The sequence below is a fragment of the Tachypleus tridentatus genome, chromosome 8 (assembly GCF_004210375.1).
Source record: "Tachypleus tridentatus isolate NWPU-2018 chromosome 8, ASM421037v1, whole genome shotgun sequence".
Classification (NCBI taxonomy): Eukaryota; Metazoa; Arthropoda; class Merostomata; order Xiphosura; family Limulidae; genus Tachypleus; species Tachypleus tridentatus.
The window spans coordinates 129839154-129860058 of NC_134832.1; the positions used below are offsets into that span (position 1 = coordinate 129839154).

General features: G+C 34.5%; 1 protein-coding gene across 1 annotated transcript in view; it reads right to left on the reverse strand.

Moving 5' to 3' along the window:
• Positions 1-20905, reverse strand: part of LOC143223485 (protein still life, isoform SIF type 1-like) — a 422725-nt gene that overhangs the window by 3672 nt on the left and 398148 nt on the right. Inside the window, exons 23-30 of the mRNA XM_076451534.1 lie at positions 18044-18088; positions 15004-15198; positions 14530-14638; positions 13317-13496; positions 12795-12913; positions 12180-12356; positions 8355-8542; positions 7048-7694 (exon numbers count right to left, since the gene is read on the reverse strand). Of these exons, the coding sequence (XP_076307649.1) occupies positions 7048-7694; positions 8355-8542; positions 12180-12356; positions 12795-12913; positions 13317-13496; positions 14530-14638; positions 15004-15198; positions 18044-18088 (1660 nt within the window). The remainder of the gene's footprint in view (positions 1-7047; positions 7695-8354; positions 8543-12179; positions 12357-12794; positions 12914-13316; positions 13497-14529; positions 14639-15003; positions 15199-18043; positions 18089-20905) is intronic.

Below are 20905 nucleotides of genomic sequence, written 5' to 3' on the forward strand. Positions count from 1 at the left end.
ACGGCTGTTAGCTTGCACCAACCGATATGAACAAAGCAGTATCAGCCTACTAAGGTTGTAAGACATTGTGTATGTGGTTTGCTTTCTTCAGAAACACCAAGTTTCAGACTCCTTAATAAAAACACGGCACACCTGTCATTCTTCATTCGAGAAATCTTAACTCTATTATCAGTATATATTCCAAGAAATACAGTGACAAACACAATGTATATGGCAATAGACACGTTAGGACTGCTCGACCGACTGATGCACTGATTTTCTAATCCTATCAAACATCCAGTTGTGTGATAAGTTGCTTCTCCAACATCTTTGTTTCGTAAGGTACCATTAGGCTTAAAGAAAGCTTATAATTATACACGGGCGATCACCTGACTAAGGGAGGGTATTTACTACAAAGCCTTTCTAATGTCATTGCTGTCCGCAAACGTTATTTTAAACTAAGTGGCAATGTTTATTCTTATAGGAAGATTAAACAGCTATTTGATGAAACAACAACATAGGATAAGAGCTATGTTGTTAGTTTATATATACTACACACACACTCTTTCAGATAGGCAGAGTTCGTGGTGTTCAGCTTATCGACTTACATTTATCAGTTAGGGCTAGTTTCAGGTTGTTAGGGTGAACTAAGGAAAGATACCACTGGGTGACAATCCATACCTTTGACGTTACTGGGTTGATAAGAACTGACATTACTCATAATTTTAGCATCATGGTAAAGATTCCGTTACATCATTTAAATACTTATCTGTCAATTTTACAAAAGGTGTTAGATATTTTGGGAAATAAAGAGCATGCTAGGAAAATGGTCATTGTACTTGTATAATTTTAAGGATTGGTAAAGAACTGCTGCTTTTGGGTTAATATGGTTTATCGGCATCGCGCTTTGGAGTCGTAACTGGTCAAGTGTGAATTTGATGCTTTCTTGTGACACGAGTAAAACACTATACCTCAATCGGTTAGGTTTATCCAGATAGCAGGTGATAGTTAAGAGTTAACCTACGACGGACTGGCATGCTCTTGTGCCCATTAAACCGGAATTCAACACCGGTTCCTAACTGCCGTTTCACCACAAGAGGTATTTAATTTCTGTTTCTTGATGATAAAAGATAACACAATACAACACGAATTTGACGCAAAAAACAAGAGCGCTATAGATTATAATTTTTATGATTTAAAATGTTGACAGGATAGAACGTAAGTTTACATAAACTATCTATTTTATATAACAAGACGAAATAAAGAAAAAAATATCCAACATATTTTATAACTAAATTACTATTTTTACGGTTTTTTTTTACAGTATAATTAATATTGTGCATTAACCTAATTATTGGAAAATCGTCAGTTCTTCGACAGTAACAAATACACCAAAGTAATCACACTCTTCGTTTTGAAGACAACTGGAATTGTTAACATTTTCCTTAAGGTAAAACAAGTGTATTAAACAAAAATCCTAAAATAATTAAGCAATATATTTTTTTGTCAACGTAACGCTAGCTGGACGTATAATTACAAATAAATAAAATGAAAGTTATATCCAGAGAATCTTACAAGATGTTCTACTTGTTAAAAATGTTTCGACATTATGCTTCCACCAGGAGTTTTTTATGCGCAAAACCAAAAGTTTATAAATAAAACGAACAGTAATATTTAGTAATAATAGAATTTATTACTAAAATGATAATTAAAAAAATGGTCTGATAAGAACACCATCTTGTGAAAATTTCCAGTAAAAACTACAAGAAACGGTGTCTTAAACCGAAGAATAGTAAATATCTAATATATTTAGGCTGATGGTCCCAAGAAGCGGTGAAAGCTAGTAACATTAATCGATGGTTTCTCTGTCCCTTTTAATTTGTTTAAAACAACAACAATAAAAAGCAATCAACATTCCTTACTGATTTTATCGACCTCATATATTACACAAGAAGAACCTTGAAATTACTGAAGTTAACGTCATAACAGACATAGTTTTCTTTCAGGAAATGTCACGCTACCGTTTAGTGAAGCTGATGTCTCAATAACTAGTCTTTGTTTGTTGTTATTCACGAAACTACACAGAGCTATTTGGGCTATGCTTATTACAGGTATCGAAACCAGGTTTCTGGTAGTATACACCCGCAGACATATCACTAGGGGGTGAATTAGTCTTATACTTTTTTATGTTTTCTCTACAAGTGGAGCAAACCATTTAGGAACGACAGTATTGTTATTATCCATTGAGAATTTTGACACAGTCACATAGATTACTTACAGATATTTTAGCCTACTTTTCTCAGTGTTGTTTTAAAAAGATCAACTAACATTCAATAGCGAGTAATATAATATACTGTGTATGTTTGTATGGTGTTTCAGTTGTTTGAATAATATTTTTTCCTGTTCATTTGATCTAAATTCTTCCTATTATTTTTGCTGTGATGCTACATGTTAGTACTTATGTTATCATATAGCTAAGATAAAAGAGACTTGATGTCTCCTTTTGTTAATATTCTGATTTTAAGATAAATTTAGTATTCTATGGGTAAAAGAAAACTTGCATAACGCGTTTTTTTGAGAGGAGAGGTGACATATCTTTGTATTCTTGATGCACAAAAAATGTTTTATTTTAATAGTATCTGAAATTGTGGTTCTTCCTTTTTAAAAGGAACAGCTTAATTAGTGAAGTACTCTCACACAAGTATTTACAGGAATATGAGAGTATTTTCACGCTGTTTTCTTTAAGAGGTTATTTGGAAATTCAGCGTCGTTCACAAAGCAAAATTACTCTGAAGAAAACTGGTTCATTTGTTTTAATATCAAACGCCGAGCATGACTCCGTGGTTAATGTGGCGAACAATGGAGGTGAGGTTCCGTGGTTCGCGTCCCATTTCCGCTTCTCCACACCCAAAAAAATCGTGCTCCATATTTTAAGACTGTAGGTGGATTGTAAGAGCAACAGTTAAATCCTACTATTCTGTCTAACAAGCAGTAGCACAGCCAGATTTACCACTCGGGAGGAAGGCAGAAGATTTTAAGGGGGCCAATAAATTAAAAAGCTGAAATTTATGTAATTTTTTAATAAAATGGTTATTAAAACAAAGTAAAGGTAACAGTGTTTATAAAAAGTTTTGTTTTTTATTAAATAATAAAAAACGGTTTTATTACATGTAAAATCTGAAAAATAATATGTGATCAATATGCCTAGATTTTTTCAGGGGGCGAGTTCCCCCGTGCGCCAAGGCTAAAAAGCGTAAATAAAGAGCTTACAGTGAGTGGCATTGACTAGCTGCTTACCTTCCATTATATCACTTCAAAAATAAGAACAGCAAGAACAAATAGTCATCATGTAGCTATAAGCAAAATCCAACGATGAAAGAAACAAATAATTATTTTTCGTAGTTATAGGAGTAATGCAGCAATGAAGAGCGGACTAGTAATCATATGATACCTTTTACATTCTCACCGACATCAGGCTATTTTTAATATCAGACAAAAAAGGCTTGCGTTACAAATTAACAAGCAACAATAAATAAACTGTTTTTGTTGTTTTGACATATCTCCTCAACGTCACTACAACATAAAGTTGTAACAAATGCAGAAAACAGAAATATTTCAGACAGTTTTTTCATAATACGTTATGAGCATTTTCACACACCTTAGTTAATTTATATAAAAATAAATTATTTATATTCTGCTACGCCATTCACTGAGTCTCTGCAAAATAAATTGACTTGATTGTGATTTAGGTCATTAAGTTTTTTTTTTAAATACCCCATTATGAGATCGATTTTAATTATTATTTTTAAAACTGCAATACATCCAAACGTAAAGAATCACAGATAAATGATGTTCTAGTGTTGGGGGATAGATTAACGGATTAAACTACTGTAGTTCAAATATCTTTCCAGTGGGATCTAAAATTTTATTACCAGGTTTTCAAATTAAGCGGAAAAGCTAAAATAAGTAAAGGAGGTTATAAACAACTGTTTTACAACGACAACTGCGTTTAAACTCTGGTCAATATGCGCATTTTAATAAAGAGGGTGAAATTTAATGCTGGTCTGTATTTACTGTGATTACACACATATTTTATTTCGATAAATAATTATCATATTACTTGACTTATTTCTGACCTTCTCATATTTTGCTAAGTAAAATGAGTATTTGGAAAACAAAGAAACTTTCTTATTGTGATTGTTTTGGAATTAAACACGAAGCTTTTCCCACCACAGGTATCAAAAACTGGTTTCTAGCGATGTGAATCTGCATATATATACCGCTGTGTTACTGGGGTGGGGTGAGGGGGTAGTCAGTATCTTTTGCAAACGCTGAATATAAATAAATTGTTGATGACTGGTCGTGTTTCGTGTTAATATTTCAATGTCCGTCCTAACCTTATGGTACATTTCACGTATGTTTATCTAGCATACAATCCAATTACATGGTGGCTATAAGTGGTTTGTGAAAAACGTGCTTATAGTTAAGATTGTAACGTGCAAATTTCTTACCTTGCACAACACTACGTTCCAGTTTTTGGTCTTTCAAAGCATCGTTCTGCGCGAATAAGAATCTTACACAATTGAATTTAAATAAATTTTCAAGTTGAAGCTCTGGAAACGAAGGAAGAAATAACCTACTTAAACTAGAATATGCTGCTTACAATCAAACACAATTATGGTAGTTTGGTCTATACAAACTAACGTTAAATTTATTTCCCAATATCTTGTTAATGGGGCTATAAATATCAGGTTATTTGCAAGGTTTCACAACACACGATTTCGTTATCTTTAAACCACATGAACACCTAGGTACAAGTCACACAGTAATCGACATGGACGTTGGAATACAATACAGAACACTTATTGAGAGTTTTTTTTTCTTTCTTAAAATGTTAGTTTAACTACTTGACAAGCGAAGTAACTTAGTTACATTTGTTAGTTGTAAGTTTATACACTGATCGATGATATCATCTGATTAGACAGTGGAAATGAACAAGAAAAACTTATAAAGGAATTTAAGAATTTTCTTCTAACTGAAATAAATTTTTCTATTTTGGAAGTTCAATTGTGAACGACAAAAACCCTTATCCCACTCAATATATACCTCATTCATAAGATATTGGGTCCAAGGTTAATTATTTAACACCTACTACTTTATCGTATCGCAAACTAAGTTTAATTTATAAAATTCTTACGTTCTTTATCATTTAAACACGATTTACTTCTAAGGCGTAAGACATCACACGTTCATCCAAGGATTCGTCCTTTTTTAACATTCACGTAGAATCTACCTTATAAAGATCTGTGGATGTTCTAAACAAGACTAAAGTTGCTATACTATGTGATAATAAAATATCACTGAGGAACTCCTATATAGTAATAGTTGGAGATAAGCGTTAACGTCTTCATTGTAAGACTCCTTAATAAGTTGGTTTGGCTCACACAAGCATTACTCCTGTGCAAACACTCGTGAATTTGTAATATGGTGAATTGCTCAAAGGGAGTCAAAAAGAAAACAACAAGGCCAAGTGTCCTTTTTTGAAGAAAGAATCACATTCATATTACAAGTGTGCAAAAAGTCGCGAATTGTTATACGATGAGAATGTTCATTAATTACTTTTCGGATACACGTTGTGTTAAAGGTAATGCCGCCTTCTGAACACGTTAAAGAACATTTATATACAACTAGTAATGCCTGTGAGGAAATGAGGGTATTAAGGTGTTTCCCGAAATGAAGACGTAATGAAAAGCGGCAATATTTTATTTCCACGTGCATTCATTTAATTACAGCGCCATCTTACTAGTCCGGCCCAAAATGTAAAAAGATATGTTGAGTTTAACTTGATTGGTTGTACAGATTGTCGAGTAAGATTTTCGTAGTGAGCATCAAACTGTCAGTTTAAGTGATGAATAGGTGTAAATTGTAAACAGAAAGTTACAATAAATGTAACTGAAAACACTCGTCTCTTTCGGAAAAATTTTGACATCGATAAGCCAAAGATACAGTATCGCGTTAATTAAACGTATTCATAAAATAATTGTACATCTGAATTTTGTTATATGTCACCTGATTTCTTCGATGAAAAACCAGCGACTATAGGTAATCAATCATCCGAAAGGGGCTGTGACGTATCTCATAAGTGTGTGGAAATATACATGTTGCTTGCACGAAACATTAAAACATCTAAATGACACTTCTCCATTTCCTAGGCCTACAGGATAATATGTTGCACCGTAAAACTCACTATTACATTGTGCAGGACATTGTGGGGTATATTAGACACAATTTTAATAACGGATCGAAATACCTAGCTGTATTAGCTGAATATCGCAGTAAAAGAGAGAGCACTACAGAAAAAGTAACTTTCTATCAATGGTCAACAACACGACTTCACAGTTCAATTAATACTTCTTTGTATAGAAGATGTTCTTGGAAGAGAGGATATAGAAGTGGAAGTTAGAAGACAGCTACTCCACGACACGACTTTCTGACGATAAATAAAGTAGAAGCAAAATTGAAACAGTAAAAGGCATGCTCACATGTGTCTCTCCACTCTTTCTTGAATTTTGTCCATTAAAGCACGTCTGTGTTTCGTTCCTCACAATTTGTTATACAACGTATCTTTGTGGAAAAGACCGTAATTAGTGAATAGCATTTAGCAATGTTACAGTCACTGGAAAGCATTTAGAATTAAACAGTTTCTTCTTTCATTTATATTACTTTTAGCAGTTGTTATGATTTCATTTACCTAATAACATTCCCGATGATAAAAGTCTGGTTTACTCCAGCTAGATTTCCAAAGTGATTCTCGATAATCAAGTTTGAACAGTTCCGTAAAATTTAAAAGCGTTTAAACCGTGAGCTGTTGGATTTTCCATTTCCGCAATTCTAAGTAATTCACGAAACGTCACTAAACAGTAATAAACTATTCTCATGCTCTTCAGTCAACTCGTACAACAACCAAGATAAAAACTGTTTTATATTTCGGTACTATATTGTGCGAGAAGCAAAATATATCCAAAATATATCAGAAAAATTGAAATTAGACAAAATACTGATCTTTACTTTCTGTGTCTTTTCCTTTCTGAGGCAGGGGAAGCGTGGCTGCTTTATCGACTGAGTTTTCTCTAGGTTTCCAGACAGGCGAACCTGCAGGTTCAGAGGGAGGAGGTTGGTAGCTTGTTGGAGGATTACTAGAAATGATAAGTTTAGCTGATGAACTACCAGTGCTGGAATTGGAAAGAGTAGAAGCAGTACTAAGGCTTAGTCCTTTAGTAGTTCCAAGATTGGTTTTCCCATTCCCAGAACTACCCTGAGACCGTTCAGACTTATCGGACTTATCTGATCTATCGGATGCGGGCACTGGGGACTGCCCTCTTGACTCGGACAGATCTTTGAGGGCGCTACCACCACTGGTAGTTACATCTGCCATTCCGTCCGCCACTGTTTTACTTCTTGTGCGGAAGTTCTGATCCACATTATCGTATATCTCGAACTCGTTGTTTACTACTCCCGCAGAGTGGCGCTGGTGTGTTTTCCCACTTTTTTTGCTGCTGAGCGTTCGGCTCATATTTTGCAGTTCGGGCGGTTTTCGAGGAACAGCGGGTTTCTCTCGCGTTCCTGGTTTATTAACTGGCACCGTCATGTTCCTAACACTTTCTCTTATTATTTGTCGGATTGTTCGAAGGAATGCATTTCGGAAATCACTTGTGCTGAAACAAACAAACAAAGAAAAAAAAACGTAAAAAAAAAGGCAGCCAGTTACGTTGAAAACATAGCATTCAGGTTTATAATCATTACAACTTTTGTCATTCGAAAAGGCGAGATCAAGATGACAATCGATGTTCTTGTTAAATAAACATGCCATTTTATATCGACATTCCTAACGTAGTGCAAAAAAGACCTTGTTTTTTTAATAGCCATTATGGAATTGTACCTAAACCGTTAAACTGTACTGCAGTATTATCTAAAAGCAGATTTTATGACGAGGTTCTAATGGGCTGTCTAGTTTTACATTAATAGAATGAATGGTTGTAAGACAGCAGTGAACACTATTAGATCTGTTTTAGGTCTTCGCGCTTTAATTACTGCTTGCATTTAAAAATATATAATATTTAATTTTAGTAATAATGAAAATCTTCTTTCAAAACGAAAAGTTTTGAGTTTCGATTCTACCTCAATATAAAACTTCAATAACAGCGGTCTTTATTTAAATCATGAACCTTGTAGGTAAGGGTCTACCTCAAGTTCTTAACTAGGCTTAAGCAATTATTATCTTATCTGAAACAAAACCCTCTTGAGGGAAACATGTCTTTAGTTGTGCTAATTCCTAACAAAGTATTATATGAAATTATATCGTGTAATTTCTTTACCTGTTTGATAACTGATATATTTTTTCGGAACGCCTCTGTATCTGAGATTTCAAGTGAATAAGCTCCCACAAAAAATGAGAATCGCCATCTTTAAACCCACTTGCTCGCACCTGGACCTCCGTGACCGGAATCAGCACTTGGTAACGAATAATCTCGACTTCAGAGGCACTGGCTTTGCTAGAGCTACCCTGTGAGAAATAAAAATCAATAGTTCTATGATGTTAAAAACATGTTTTATCTGACTCAAATTTTATGAAATAGACCATAAGTTTATTTTCAATAAAAGTTTACTTTGTGTTTGTTTTTTTGAATTTCGCTTAAAGCTACTCGAGAGCTATCTGCGCGAGCCGTCCTTAATTTAGCAATGTAAGACTAGAGGAAGTCAGTTAGTCATCACCACCCACCGCCAACTCTTAGGCTACTCTTTTAGCAACGAATAGTGGGATTGACCGTCACATTATAATGCCCCCACAGTTGAAAGGGCGAGCATGTTTGGTGCGATCGAGATTCAGACCCAAGATCCTCGGATTAAGAGTCGAATGCCTTAACACGTTTGGCCATGCCGGGCCCGTTTACACTGTGACTAGGGTTAACAGTATGTTAAAATATAGAAAGAAAAGAGACCGAAAATGTGACTTCATTGCTAAATATTATGAGATATTTAGTTTTAATTAAAAGTAATGTAGTATAAGTCGTACGTTTCCTCGCAATGATTACAGAAAAGTTGCGTGTTAAACACGCGTGATGTTTTTTTTGTTGTTGTTGTTGTAAAAGCAAAGCAAAATAATGGGCTACCTGCACTGTAACCACCGCATGCATCGAGCTCTGAATTTTAGTGTAATAGATTTACCGTTAAAGGACAAGTCGCGTGATGTATATTTAGTTATAAAAAATACACTTAGTAGTTCAACCTGCTCAGTACAGCTCAGCAACAGTGTTAAGACAGTATACGTATAATTATTTTACTTTATGATTAGTCACTCCTTAAACAATATTCGTAAAATACGGAACTGTCAATAATTTACAATTTCATCTCCAAATTATTATTGCCTATTATACAAGTTTAAAAGAATTTGTTCCTCTACTGACTCTGGTCTTACAACATTTAATATCACAAAGTAATTTGAATGAGTATACAGTCCTGTTACGTGGAAACCAAACGTTACAATTTTCTGCTTTCGTAGAATGAGAATACGTTACGTAATTTATGCCAGCTCTTAACACAAAGCACAACAACGATGGAAATTATGGTAACACAATTTTGAACAATGCCTCATCTGCGAATTTACTGTTATTCTAGGTAATAGGCTGAGTTTCCATTTCGTATATTAGGAAGAATTTTATATACGTGGACGAAAACTCGTAATAAAGAATTCGATTATAAGTTCGTATTTTTTAAAATATCTTTTAGAAGCGTGGAAATGCCAATAACATGCACGCTAAATCGATACTTTAAATTCTGTTTTGTATAGCGAAAGAAACAAATTAAGAAAAAACGAAAAACGTGTTAAATACTCCATAACAGAAATAAGTGGATGACAGCTGATCTTCAATGTCGCTTTATTAGCATATTTCGAAGATACAGTTTAATACAGGCTAGCAAGGTGGCTCACTCATTTTTCTGGGAACTATAACATCTTTTTTGTTTTTCCTACGAAGTTACATCAAATTGCATCATTTAACCATAACATTATGACCGTCGTCAAAACTTTTTACTGTATTTAAGCAAAGCTTACGGGTCATCAAATTGATATTCGACTATAATTCTTAGAATCCCAACAAAACGAAGATATAACACAAGGTTACAATGAAACATCCAATTTCATCAGACACTGTACCTTTGCAAATTAAATACGAAATTTGAAAAATTGTATACTGTGGGTGAAGGTTGAAATAATATGCGTTAGTTTAAAAAAAAAAAAACCTGCATCAAATAAAAGAATTCATTACAACGTTTCCAGTAAACGCTCCTAGACGGGAAGTCTCACTGTCAACAAGGATAGAATATTCGAAATGTATAAATGATACAGTGAACCAGTCAGTGTCCAGTTAACCGACAAAGATGTCTTAACCTAGTTTGAACTGGATTAGCGATATACAAGTGTAAGTTATATATATTTTTAGTTTTCTCTTTCTTATATTTTTTTGATTTATATTAAATTATTGCTTAAGGATGTAATATTATTACTGATATTGTAACATGTAATGATAATAAAAGAAACAAATATCCAGTTTACGTATGTCGTATTCTTAGTTGTCTTTTACTATATACCAAAGCGACCCTTACATGGAATTTAAAGAATATGTAACATTGATTCTACGAATTTATTAAACGTCTTTTGTTGTTTTTTCTACAGTTTATATTTTAACAAATGATAGTTTGAACTATTCGACGATTCTATCAAAATCTCATCTCCTGATAATGCTGGACCAGCATGGTTAATTGGTGAGGGCGCTCGACTCAGAGTCTGAGGGTCGCGGGTTCAATCCCCGTCACACCAAACCTGTTCGCCCTTTCAGCTGTGGAGGCGTTATAATGCGACGGTGAATTCCACTATTCATTGGTAAAAGAGTAACTCACGAGATGACTAGCTGCATTTCCTCTAATCTTTCACTACTAAATTAGGGGCGGCTACCGTATATAGCCCTCGTGTAGGTTGGAGCAAAATTCAAACCAAACCTGATAATGCTAGGTAAACCTAGAAACGTACCATTTTTAACAATGGATTTTTGAGCAATTACTTTCTTATCAACGAATGCGAAAACGTTAATCAATTAAATAGATTTACAAAGTAATTTTGGTAAATATGAGCTGTTAATCATCCACTAAAATAAAATCTCTCGTTCCATAAATAGTATGTACCATTTATGATATTAACTTGTTTCTCTTAAATTATACAGCAGAAAGGCTGTTAAAATATATATTTGAAGTCCATCTGTCACTAGATTCACCACTTACCACTGAGTTACATTGGTTTTGGACAATTCCATCTTATCATTGAGTTACACTGGTTTTGAACAATCCAATCTTATCATTGAGTTACACTGGTTTTGAACAATCCAATCTTATCATTGAGTTACACTGGTTTTGAACAATCCATCTTATCATTGAGTTACACTGGTTTTGAACAATCCCATCTTATCATTGAGTTACATTGGTATTGGACAATCCAATCTTATCATCAAGTTACTTTGGTTTCAAAAAATTATAGACCTTATCAATAATCCTGTACAAGGGCAGATCAAAGGAACAAGGCTAGGTTTGTCCAGTGAATACTTCAACGGACTACGTTAACAGTATAAATTCCACGTATTAATCAAATTATAAGTTCACTACAGTGAGTAAAAAGCACCTAGAAAACATTATTAGTTAGGGCCCGGCACAGTGGTATGTGTGGGGACTTACAACACTAGAATCCGGTTTTCGATACCTGTGGTGGGCAGAACATTATGTAACTTTGTGTTTACATAGAAACAATCATTAGTTACGTATAACTTCCAATAGCGGAGCTCACATAGTGACTAAAGATTGTTTACTCTACAGTTTTCGAACAAATCAACACAAAGACTATCTATGCAAAGCTGTCCCTAGTTTTGACCCAATGAATTAGAGGAAATACAGTTAATTAAAAGCCTTTCCAACACCAAATAGTGAGATTTAACGGGCCGTGAACCATGAATTGTCGGATTCACAGGCACGCTAACTACTAGACAAAACCCGGTCAAAATGGAAATGGGTCACTATAGCATGAAATAAAACTTTTTTTTTTAATTTGGTTACATTACTGATAGAAATTAAAGACAAATGGAAATAGGCTTTCCTACCATCAGTTTCTTCTTCTGCCTGATCCGTTCCTTGCACAAAAACACAACAGCCGTTTTAAAGACGAAACACATTGCGTGCAATTCCAGTCCTTTCTTTATTTTGCCCAGAAATTCGGATATATTTAGCCATTCAACGCCACCGTAGTATAATAGTTCTCCAGGGCTGAGGTCAACGTTCTGGATCAGAAATCAAAAGTTACTTTACATGGAGATGTATAGAAATATTGATATTGAAATACAATCTCAACATTAAGCTCTTGTTAGATACTTTTAACATTTTCTAATCAGAACATTAAATGACACATGTTTCTGTATTACTACCTGGAACATTATAATATTAATAGTTAAAATTTTTTTATCAGTTTGAACACACACCATCATGATTTAACGTTCACAATAAAAAGATACATCTTTAGAGATATTTACTTAAAAGGTTTACACGGTTAGGACCAGCGTGTACTTAAGACCGCCATCACAATTTCCAGTGATTACTAAACATGTTTATCTTATTGAAAGAACATCACGAAAAGATATATCTAAAAGTGCTCAAACGTTTGAGCTTAAAAAATGAGGTAATAAAAATGAAGACACTAGAAGTATACATAACACTTTTACCTGTTTTGAAGAGCGTAGATGCTGGCGATATAAATGATCAAATATAGCACCATACTCTTCGTGTATCCTCTGCATTTCGTTGATATGTTCCGCGACTCGTTCCATTCCTTTCAGAGCCTCTGAAAAAAACACAACGAAGTTGTTAAAGTTTGTTAGATCATCTAACTGTTTTCTCCAGGTTGCAACCTGCATATCTATATTTCCGTCGAACAGTCTCTCTCTAGGTTGAAATCAATACAGTTATTACCCATTTATTTACCTTACACTTTCTTAAGGACAAAGATAACACTATTTATTCCTATCTAAAGGATTCTATGATCGATGAATTCATTATACTGGTCACTAACGTATTTTCCGAGGGACAATATTTATTAGTGAAGTAGCTAAGTACTGAATACTACACTTGGCAGGGTAAATGTTATCATAAAAAGCACCGGTTTGCTAAGTGAGAATAAAAGTTCATCTACTTAAGTAAATGATACAACTGTAGTGTCTTCACCACATCCTCCTCTCAATCCTCACCCGACAGGTGCCGATGTTCCTCTGAAGATGAATCTGTCAGATGTTTGAGTTGTTGCAGGAGCAGAGGATATTTCAGAATCCGCTGAATAGGCTTAATGAGATACGATTCGAGCGAGAAGCTATGCTGTCCTTTTGGATTACGTGACTGAAGGAACTGCATCAATGCACTGTTTCCTTCTCCTGTGTGAAAACAATGAAAAACTCAAATATTTAAGACACGTACACGCACACGTATAAGTGATATTAACGAATGTGGATATCAAAACTACAGGACCTACGACGCCATTAGAACTAATTCTTTCATTTTCAGTCCTACTCAATTTGTTGGCTACTGTTTAATACCACACTAAATTTCATCTTAAAGAAAGTAGTTACGTCATAAATCTATTGGTGACGCCACTGTAGAGCTAAGAGGTTAGGAAACAAATGCGAAGGTGCTAAATATGTCGCCATGACTTCGCGCCCCATATGTGACGACACGATGGTGTATCTATATACTTCGATCAACCCTCAATACATTTATTACAAAATAGTCGCCATAATTTTTCATTAGGAATGTGTTATACAATTTAAAAAAGTATTAAGAAACTTTGGTCATGAAAAGTTGGTGAAATGAACAGATATTAACACAGGTTTAAGTAAAAGCAAAGTCACTGAAGTAATTAATTATGTTTTTATTTTTTGTTAGGAGGGAATAATTAATTAATTGTATTTTAGTGAAATAAAAAAATCGGTTTATAATTTGAGAAGGTCATAACAATGACGTATAAAACAATCTGTTTTATTGAAATTACGGAGATTTCACAAATGATCATTATAGTTTGTTGTTTGTTGTTAAGGGTACAGCTACACATTGGACTACTTGTGCTCTGCCCACCACGGGTATTGTAACCCAAATTTTGGCGCTCATTAGAGAGAGTAATAAATTCACAAGGACAAAAAAATACAGATATTTTCGTTTGATAAGTTTTTGTTTGTTTAGAATTAAGAACAAAGCTACACAATGGGCTACATGTGCTTTACCCACGATGGGTATTGAAACCCAGTTTTCAGCGGTGTGAATCCGCAGACATTCCGGGAGCACATTTGATCATATCAACCAAGCAGGAAAAACTAGAGACAAATAATTAATCACACTATGTCGTTCAGTCTGGTAACTTTAACTATGAAGCTTAATTCTACTAAAACTACGTCAACCAAGAAATCTACTCACCCGGATGAAGAACCTTTTGAGCTTTCGAATGACTGGCACAGAAGGAACTGTATAACTTAAACTGGTCAGCATAAAGCAGAAAGGAATTGCCGATGGCAAAAAGAACATTCTGTCAAAAATAAACAGAAAGGTTAGTCACTTGTTTACAAAAAAAATTACCGTGATAAGTAATTTTTGAGATAATTGTTATTTTATTAAAAAAATTCATAAAAATGTTACGTTACAGTAATAGTGAAAAACACATGATAAACATGATAAATTAACCATGTTTTATACGCCGGAAACACACCATTGAACATAGTTCCATATGTGACACAATAACTATAATCTGACATCTTGAACACATCACATTAAATATGGTTCAACTTGGTAAAAATGACGAACAAACTCGCGTGCTGATTAAAACATTATTTCTACATGGTAAACATGAAATATTAACAACAATTATACACGTTCCTTAACACATGATCTTACCTTGAATTGACTAGAGTTTTCAAATGTGTTAAAGTCGGGTTCTGCGGAGATCGCTTCCTCCAAACTCTGTAAAAACGTCCGTTGGAACTGGACGATTTCCTGGATGTTCCCAAAGAGTGCCGTGATCTCGGTATTCGAGATGAATGACTCTTTCTTCATAGGTTCGAGGTAGTGTTCAAGCAGACTATTTAAGTGCTAAAACAGAAAATATCCTGAAACCAGAGCTTTTCAAACATTTAATGAAATGTACAGTCGCTGTGTAATACGTAAAAGCAGTTGTTAAAACGTTATAATAAGAACCTAATTTTTTAGAGTGCTTATTGGAAATTTAAATTTTGTAAATGCACTGAGCATTTAAAAGCACATTAGTAAAATAAACACCAAAATTAAAGTTTAATATATAAGCCCATCCTATTTAATATACGATGATATCTACGTAAAAGAATTTAACTATTAGGTTTAACAAAACGTAAAATTGTTAATACAAAACCAATTGTAAAAATACAACTTGCTAAATACGCCATCTGCATATTAAAACCATAGCGGTCGACTGGCCGAAAGAGAGATTAAATGTTACTTTTAAAGACGTTTAAATTACCCCACCTACCAATGTTAGTACGTTATTATTATGTTTAAAAGTTCACATTGTAAATAACAGATTTAATTAATAGAATTAATTGTGTTTGGTTTCTAACGATTACTCATTGTTTTAACACTTCTCATCAAAATCGAGGAAGTTAAAATAAAGAAAAAAAAGACATAAACAAGAGAAACCATTTCCATGTCACTAAACAAACCTACGAAGTACAAGTGTATTACAAATGCACGGTATGGGATACAACACAAGGTTCTCATAAAATATTTATTCAATGTTGCTCTGAATTAAGAAGTATTATCAAATAACGAATGGATAACAGTTTATAGGGATTAAACATTAAAGAGACTTCTAATAAGTTATTCAAATATAATAAGTGCAAAAGTGGACATTGTGAAATGTGATAACAAACAACAAATGAGAACGTTTCGCGTAACTTCGTAGATAAGTTACGCCAAAATAACTTGTTACAAGCTTAATGTTTTGATTGCCATATTTAGAATAAAAAGTGCCTAAATAATATACAGTTTGACTTGGATTTTTAAATGTATTGATAGAGTGAAGTGTAGTTTCTACAACGGATAATACACGTACACTATGAAGTAAACAATATTACATCAAATTTTTAATCACTTGTTACATTTATGATTATGTTTCGGGCACGGATAAACAGCTTCAAATTTAATTTCATTATAGAATTTCTGTGATTTCTAGTGTATCATTACTCTTAAATGCTATTTTCATCAAACATTTGTTACTAATGCCAATTTCTAACAACTAGCATTTGCGAACAAAAATTTATTGTACGAAACTGAAATACAATTCAATAGGCGCTTAACAGTAAAGTATTTTTAACCCAATGTTTGAGATTAAACATGCTATGTCGAGGGATATAAAGCCCTCATATAATTTATGAGAAATAACACAGGATTGAGTATGTTACAGTAAAATTATTTTAAATATGTAAATCATGAAACTGTATGACAACTACAACAAATATATGAAGTCACGGTGGGATTGGATGTACCAGAACTATATTTTGACATTGTTTGGAAAGGGTATGTAATAGCCTTTTCTGACGCAAAACATTCATATACTCAAATTATACAAATGTGTTCAAATTGGGATTTAGAATTTCTAAAACTGGATATCTCTCGCAGTTAATGCCATTCAAAACAATGGAACATACATCCAGAAAGAGACACACAATAAGTCATACCTCAGCCATGGTAAAGTGTGGTGTCTTATAACAGACGAGAAACAAAGATAAGTGGTAACAGCCGTTCACATGCCCTGGGCAACAGTATGCAACAAACGAAAGATCCGGAAACGTGACACAAGTTGATCCTACGAAATATACTTCCAGCAGCTGGACAGTGAAATGGGTATTCATATTATTCCATACAAAGACATGCCGGACACAGGTCTGAAAACAAATCGTTCTCGTACACCAGATGGATGATGGAAAATGACAAGAAACAGTGGTGGGCCTTGGACGTAACAGTCTTACACTTAAACTTTTTCAGCGGAAACTATACTGCAGGGCTTCTCTCAAGATACATGATCTTCAAAAAAAGTATAATCTAAACTGGCGACACAGATTGTAACGAGTTGGTGAGTTTTAAAATAATTTCAGTCTAACATACTCAACCCTTCATAATTCATATAACACGTTTTTTGCGTAAGGCGATTTTTGAACACTGACACATGCAAATGTGATTTTTATAGTTTTGACAAACATGTATCTGTTATATAGATGTAATAAATTATAAATGGTTACTGACAATAGACTCAGGTACTAGATTTAAGTCGTAGCATTACTATTCGTTTAAAAATGTGATGAGGCAAACAAACTGGAAGTATTTATATCAGTGTTATAAAACAAGTGTTGATTTCCGATCAATCACTATAATGTAACGTTACAGAAGTGTGAGTACTATATTTCAATATTGGTTTGACACACTTGTTGTTTTACAACATTGGAAATATAACATCTTAAAAAATAAGGGTTTTGACCAATTCAAACGAGTTAAATGAAACTTACAATAACCGTAGCATTCTGAAACACAGTAAGAATAATCGTAAATCTGACAGCGTCTGTTAATACTAATAATCTACAGCAAATTAATAAATACGTCAAAAAAACATACGCTAATATTACCGCAAAGAGCTTACACACACTTACAGGAGAAGGACGAATATGACACACGTGAAAAAGGCTTTATGAGTGCACAACAATGAAAGCTAAATGAGGAAGCCTTTCTCATGTAGTTACTACAGAAGCTGACATGATTACAAACATGCTCGTGCATTATCTGGCAAAATAAAACAACTCTGTTAGAAAAGTTCAAAAACATCTTACAATTATTATATATAAAAAAAAGGTCACGCAGCCAGAAGCTCAACAAGGGTTAGGATGGAAATGTTAAACAAATTTAAGATTACCTTTTGTAAGGTATCCGCATACCATGCTACCAGGTCGCTCATATGCTGCACCAACACACAAAGGAGATGAATAAACAAATAGTTTTAATTACTGGTTGTTAATAAAGTCAATTGAAACACAATTTCTAGTTACGTCTGTTTATTTTTCTCAGTAACGTCTAACACAGAATCTGGTATATAAATACAGGGAGAGCATGACAATGTTTACTGAAACATTATTTCGCAAATAAACGAAACCACTCGGAATATATATACATATATTTCTATTTTAGTTTTATATTTATCAAAAAACTGCTAAATATTTTACTAACTAGATCAGGAACGTGAGGCAAGCAGTCGACTTAGGCAATGCTCCAAGAATCTATTTATCAGAGTTAATGTCTGTTTGCTAAAGTAAATAAAAAATATTGCACGACATTGGTAGAAAAAAAAAGTAGACCTGAAAAAAAGAATGTTATCAATAAATTTGACGACCTTGGGGTGACTGTCGAAGAAACTCCCCCAGGGTAAAAGTTGTGTGTAATGGATACTTGCAGGGTTGACATACCCTCCATTACGTTCGTTTGTTCGGAATTAATAACAAAGTTACACAAAGGGCTATGTGTTCTCTGCCCACCAGGGGTACTGAAACCCGGTTTCTAACAGTGTGAGTTCGCAGACGTGCCGCTGAATGAGCCCCTCCACAATGACAATATTGTAATTTATTTTTTAAACGAGTGACTTTGAGACACAAGGAACTTCGAAGGTAATCACTGACCGGGAATCAAATTTCTCACAACAGTGGTTTGTTAAAAAGTTCTAACCCAATCAAATTACTCAACTTAGGTACTGAGTACTTTCATACGGAATAAATTTAATAGTTTGTCATTTGTACTACAAGTAAATCACACAGAATATTATAGAATTTAATTGTGTTGATCCACTGTAATGAAGATCTCACCGAGACAAATTAAAAGGAACAGACAACTGTACATTTTTGTCTAGTTCTTTCGCTTTCCTTTTCTAATCCGTTTGAATTAAGCTTTGAAATGTATTTGTTTGTGAAAAATCTCTATTATATACCGTTCTGAATCAGAAATTTACATCTTAACATTATAAAAACTGCGTTTTATATTAGTTGTATCTAAGAAGAGTGTATGATATGTGAAATATTTCGTGAAACTTTAAATCGGTTTACAACTTGAGAAATAAAACAAAAAAAAACACAGGCGATTTTATCCTCGCTACACAGTGGACTATCTGTGCTCTGCACACCACGTGTATCGAAACCCGGTTTCTAGCATTGTAAGTCCGCAGACATGCCACTGGAGGCTACAAAGGAGTTAATGTATTATTTATTTTGTTATTACGAATAATAGTTTTACGTTAAGTTTAACGCACTATATAATGAAAACTCGCGATTTAAACCTGGCACATCAAATCTGAAACAAAGCTTGAGACAAAACTATGAAACAAGACACTATCTATTAAACTAAAAATTAAGATTTTTCTCAGTCGGCCACTCATTCTTTCATATTTCTTTGATTTGATCTGTTTATTTTGAATTTCGCGCAAAACTACGCGAAAGCTATCTGCACTAGCCATCGCTAATTTAGCGGTGTAAGACTAGAGGGAAGGCAGCTAGTCATCACCACTCACCGCCAATTCTTGGGATACTCTTTTATCAGTGAATAATAGGATTGACCGTTACATTATAACGCCTCCACGATTGAAAAGGCGAACCTGTTTGGTGTAACAGTGATTAGAACCCGCAACCGTCGGATTACGAGTCGAGTGCTTTAACCACTTGGGCATGTCGGGCCGATGACAAGAGTAATGAAGGATTGATACGTTCAAGACCATCATGAAGACGACTGACCGGACCAAAGTGCGGTGATGTTACGAGACAAGGAAAATGACTAAAAACGTTCTCATGTTGGTCAATCCTATCTCGAACAATATAAGTCAGGTGGGTTGTTGCATACTCTGTTAGAAGAGCCATTATCTATCAGGGTGGAAACGATGCAGTGTGAGGGTGGACATGTTCTTACACGATGCAGAAGTTATTCACCTTCTTAGAGAATAAAAAGCACCCCATTCCTGTCAGTTCCACATACTGTTAAACTGTTTAAAGTGTTTACGTTACCGAAAAACCTCAAGCAAGGTTCTCTCCATATTTTAATATCTTGGTTTGCTGTGTTCTGAATTTCGCGCAAAGCTACACGAGGGCTATCTGCGCTATCCGTCCCTAATTTAGCAGTATAAGACTAAAGGGGGAGGGAGCTAGTCATCATCACCCTCCGCCAACTCTTGGGTTACTCTACCAACGAATAGTGGGATTGATCGTCACATTATTATTACGTCCCACGGCTTAAAGAGCAAGCATGTTTGGTGCGACGAGGATTCGAACCCGCGACCCTCGGATTACGAGTCGAGTGCCTTAACCACCTGGCCATGAAGTTAAACACAAAGCTACACAACAAGCCATCCGTACTCTGCCCACCATGTGCCACTGGGAGGTGGGGCTATGGAACACAAAGAGACTAAAATAGGTATGATAAAAACATTACATTCAAGACACTCACTCCTATGACTCTTTGAAAGTCGAAAACATCCTTATTCTTACTGAATCTCTTTCATATTAATTACAATATATCTCAATGTTTATATCAAGTTTGTAAAGAAATCAAGGTGTCTTAGTGGACAAAATAAGGAGATTGTGTGGGTTGTGTTTTTTAATGAGCAGAGTCACATTGGACTACCTGATGTGTCCACCGCAAGGAACTGAATCCAGGATTTGGCACTGTAAATCCATGGACTAACTGCTGTCCCACAGGGGACAGTTAAGGAGAAACGCAAGTATTTACATCACTGATATGACTG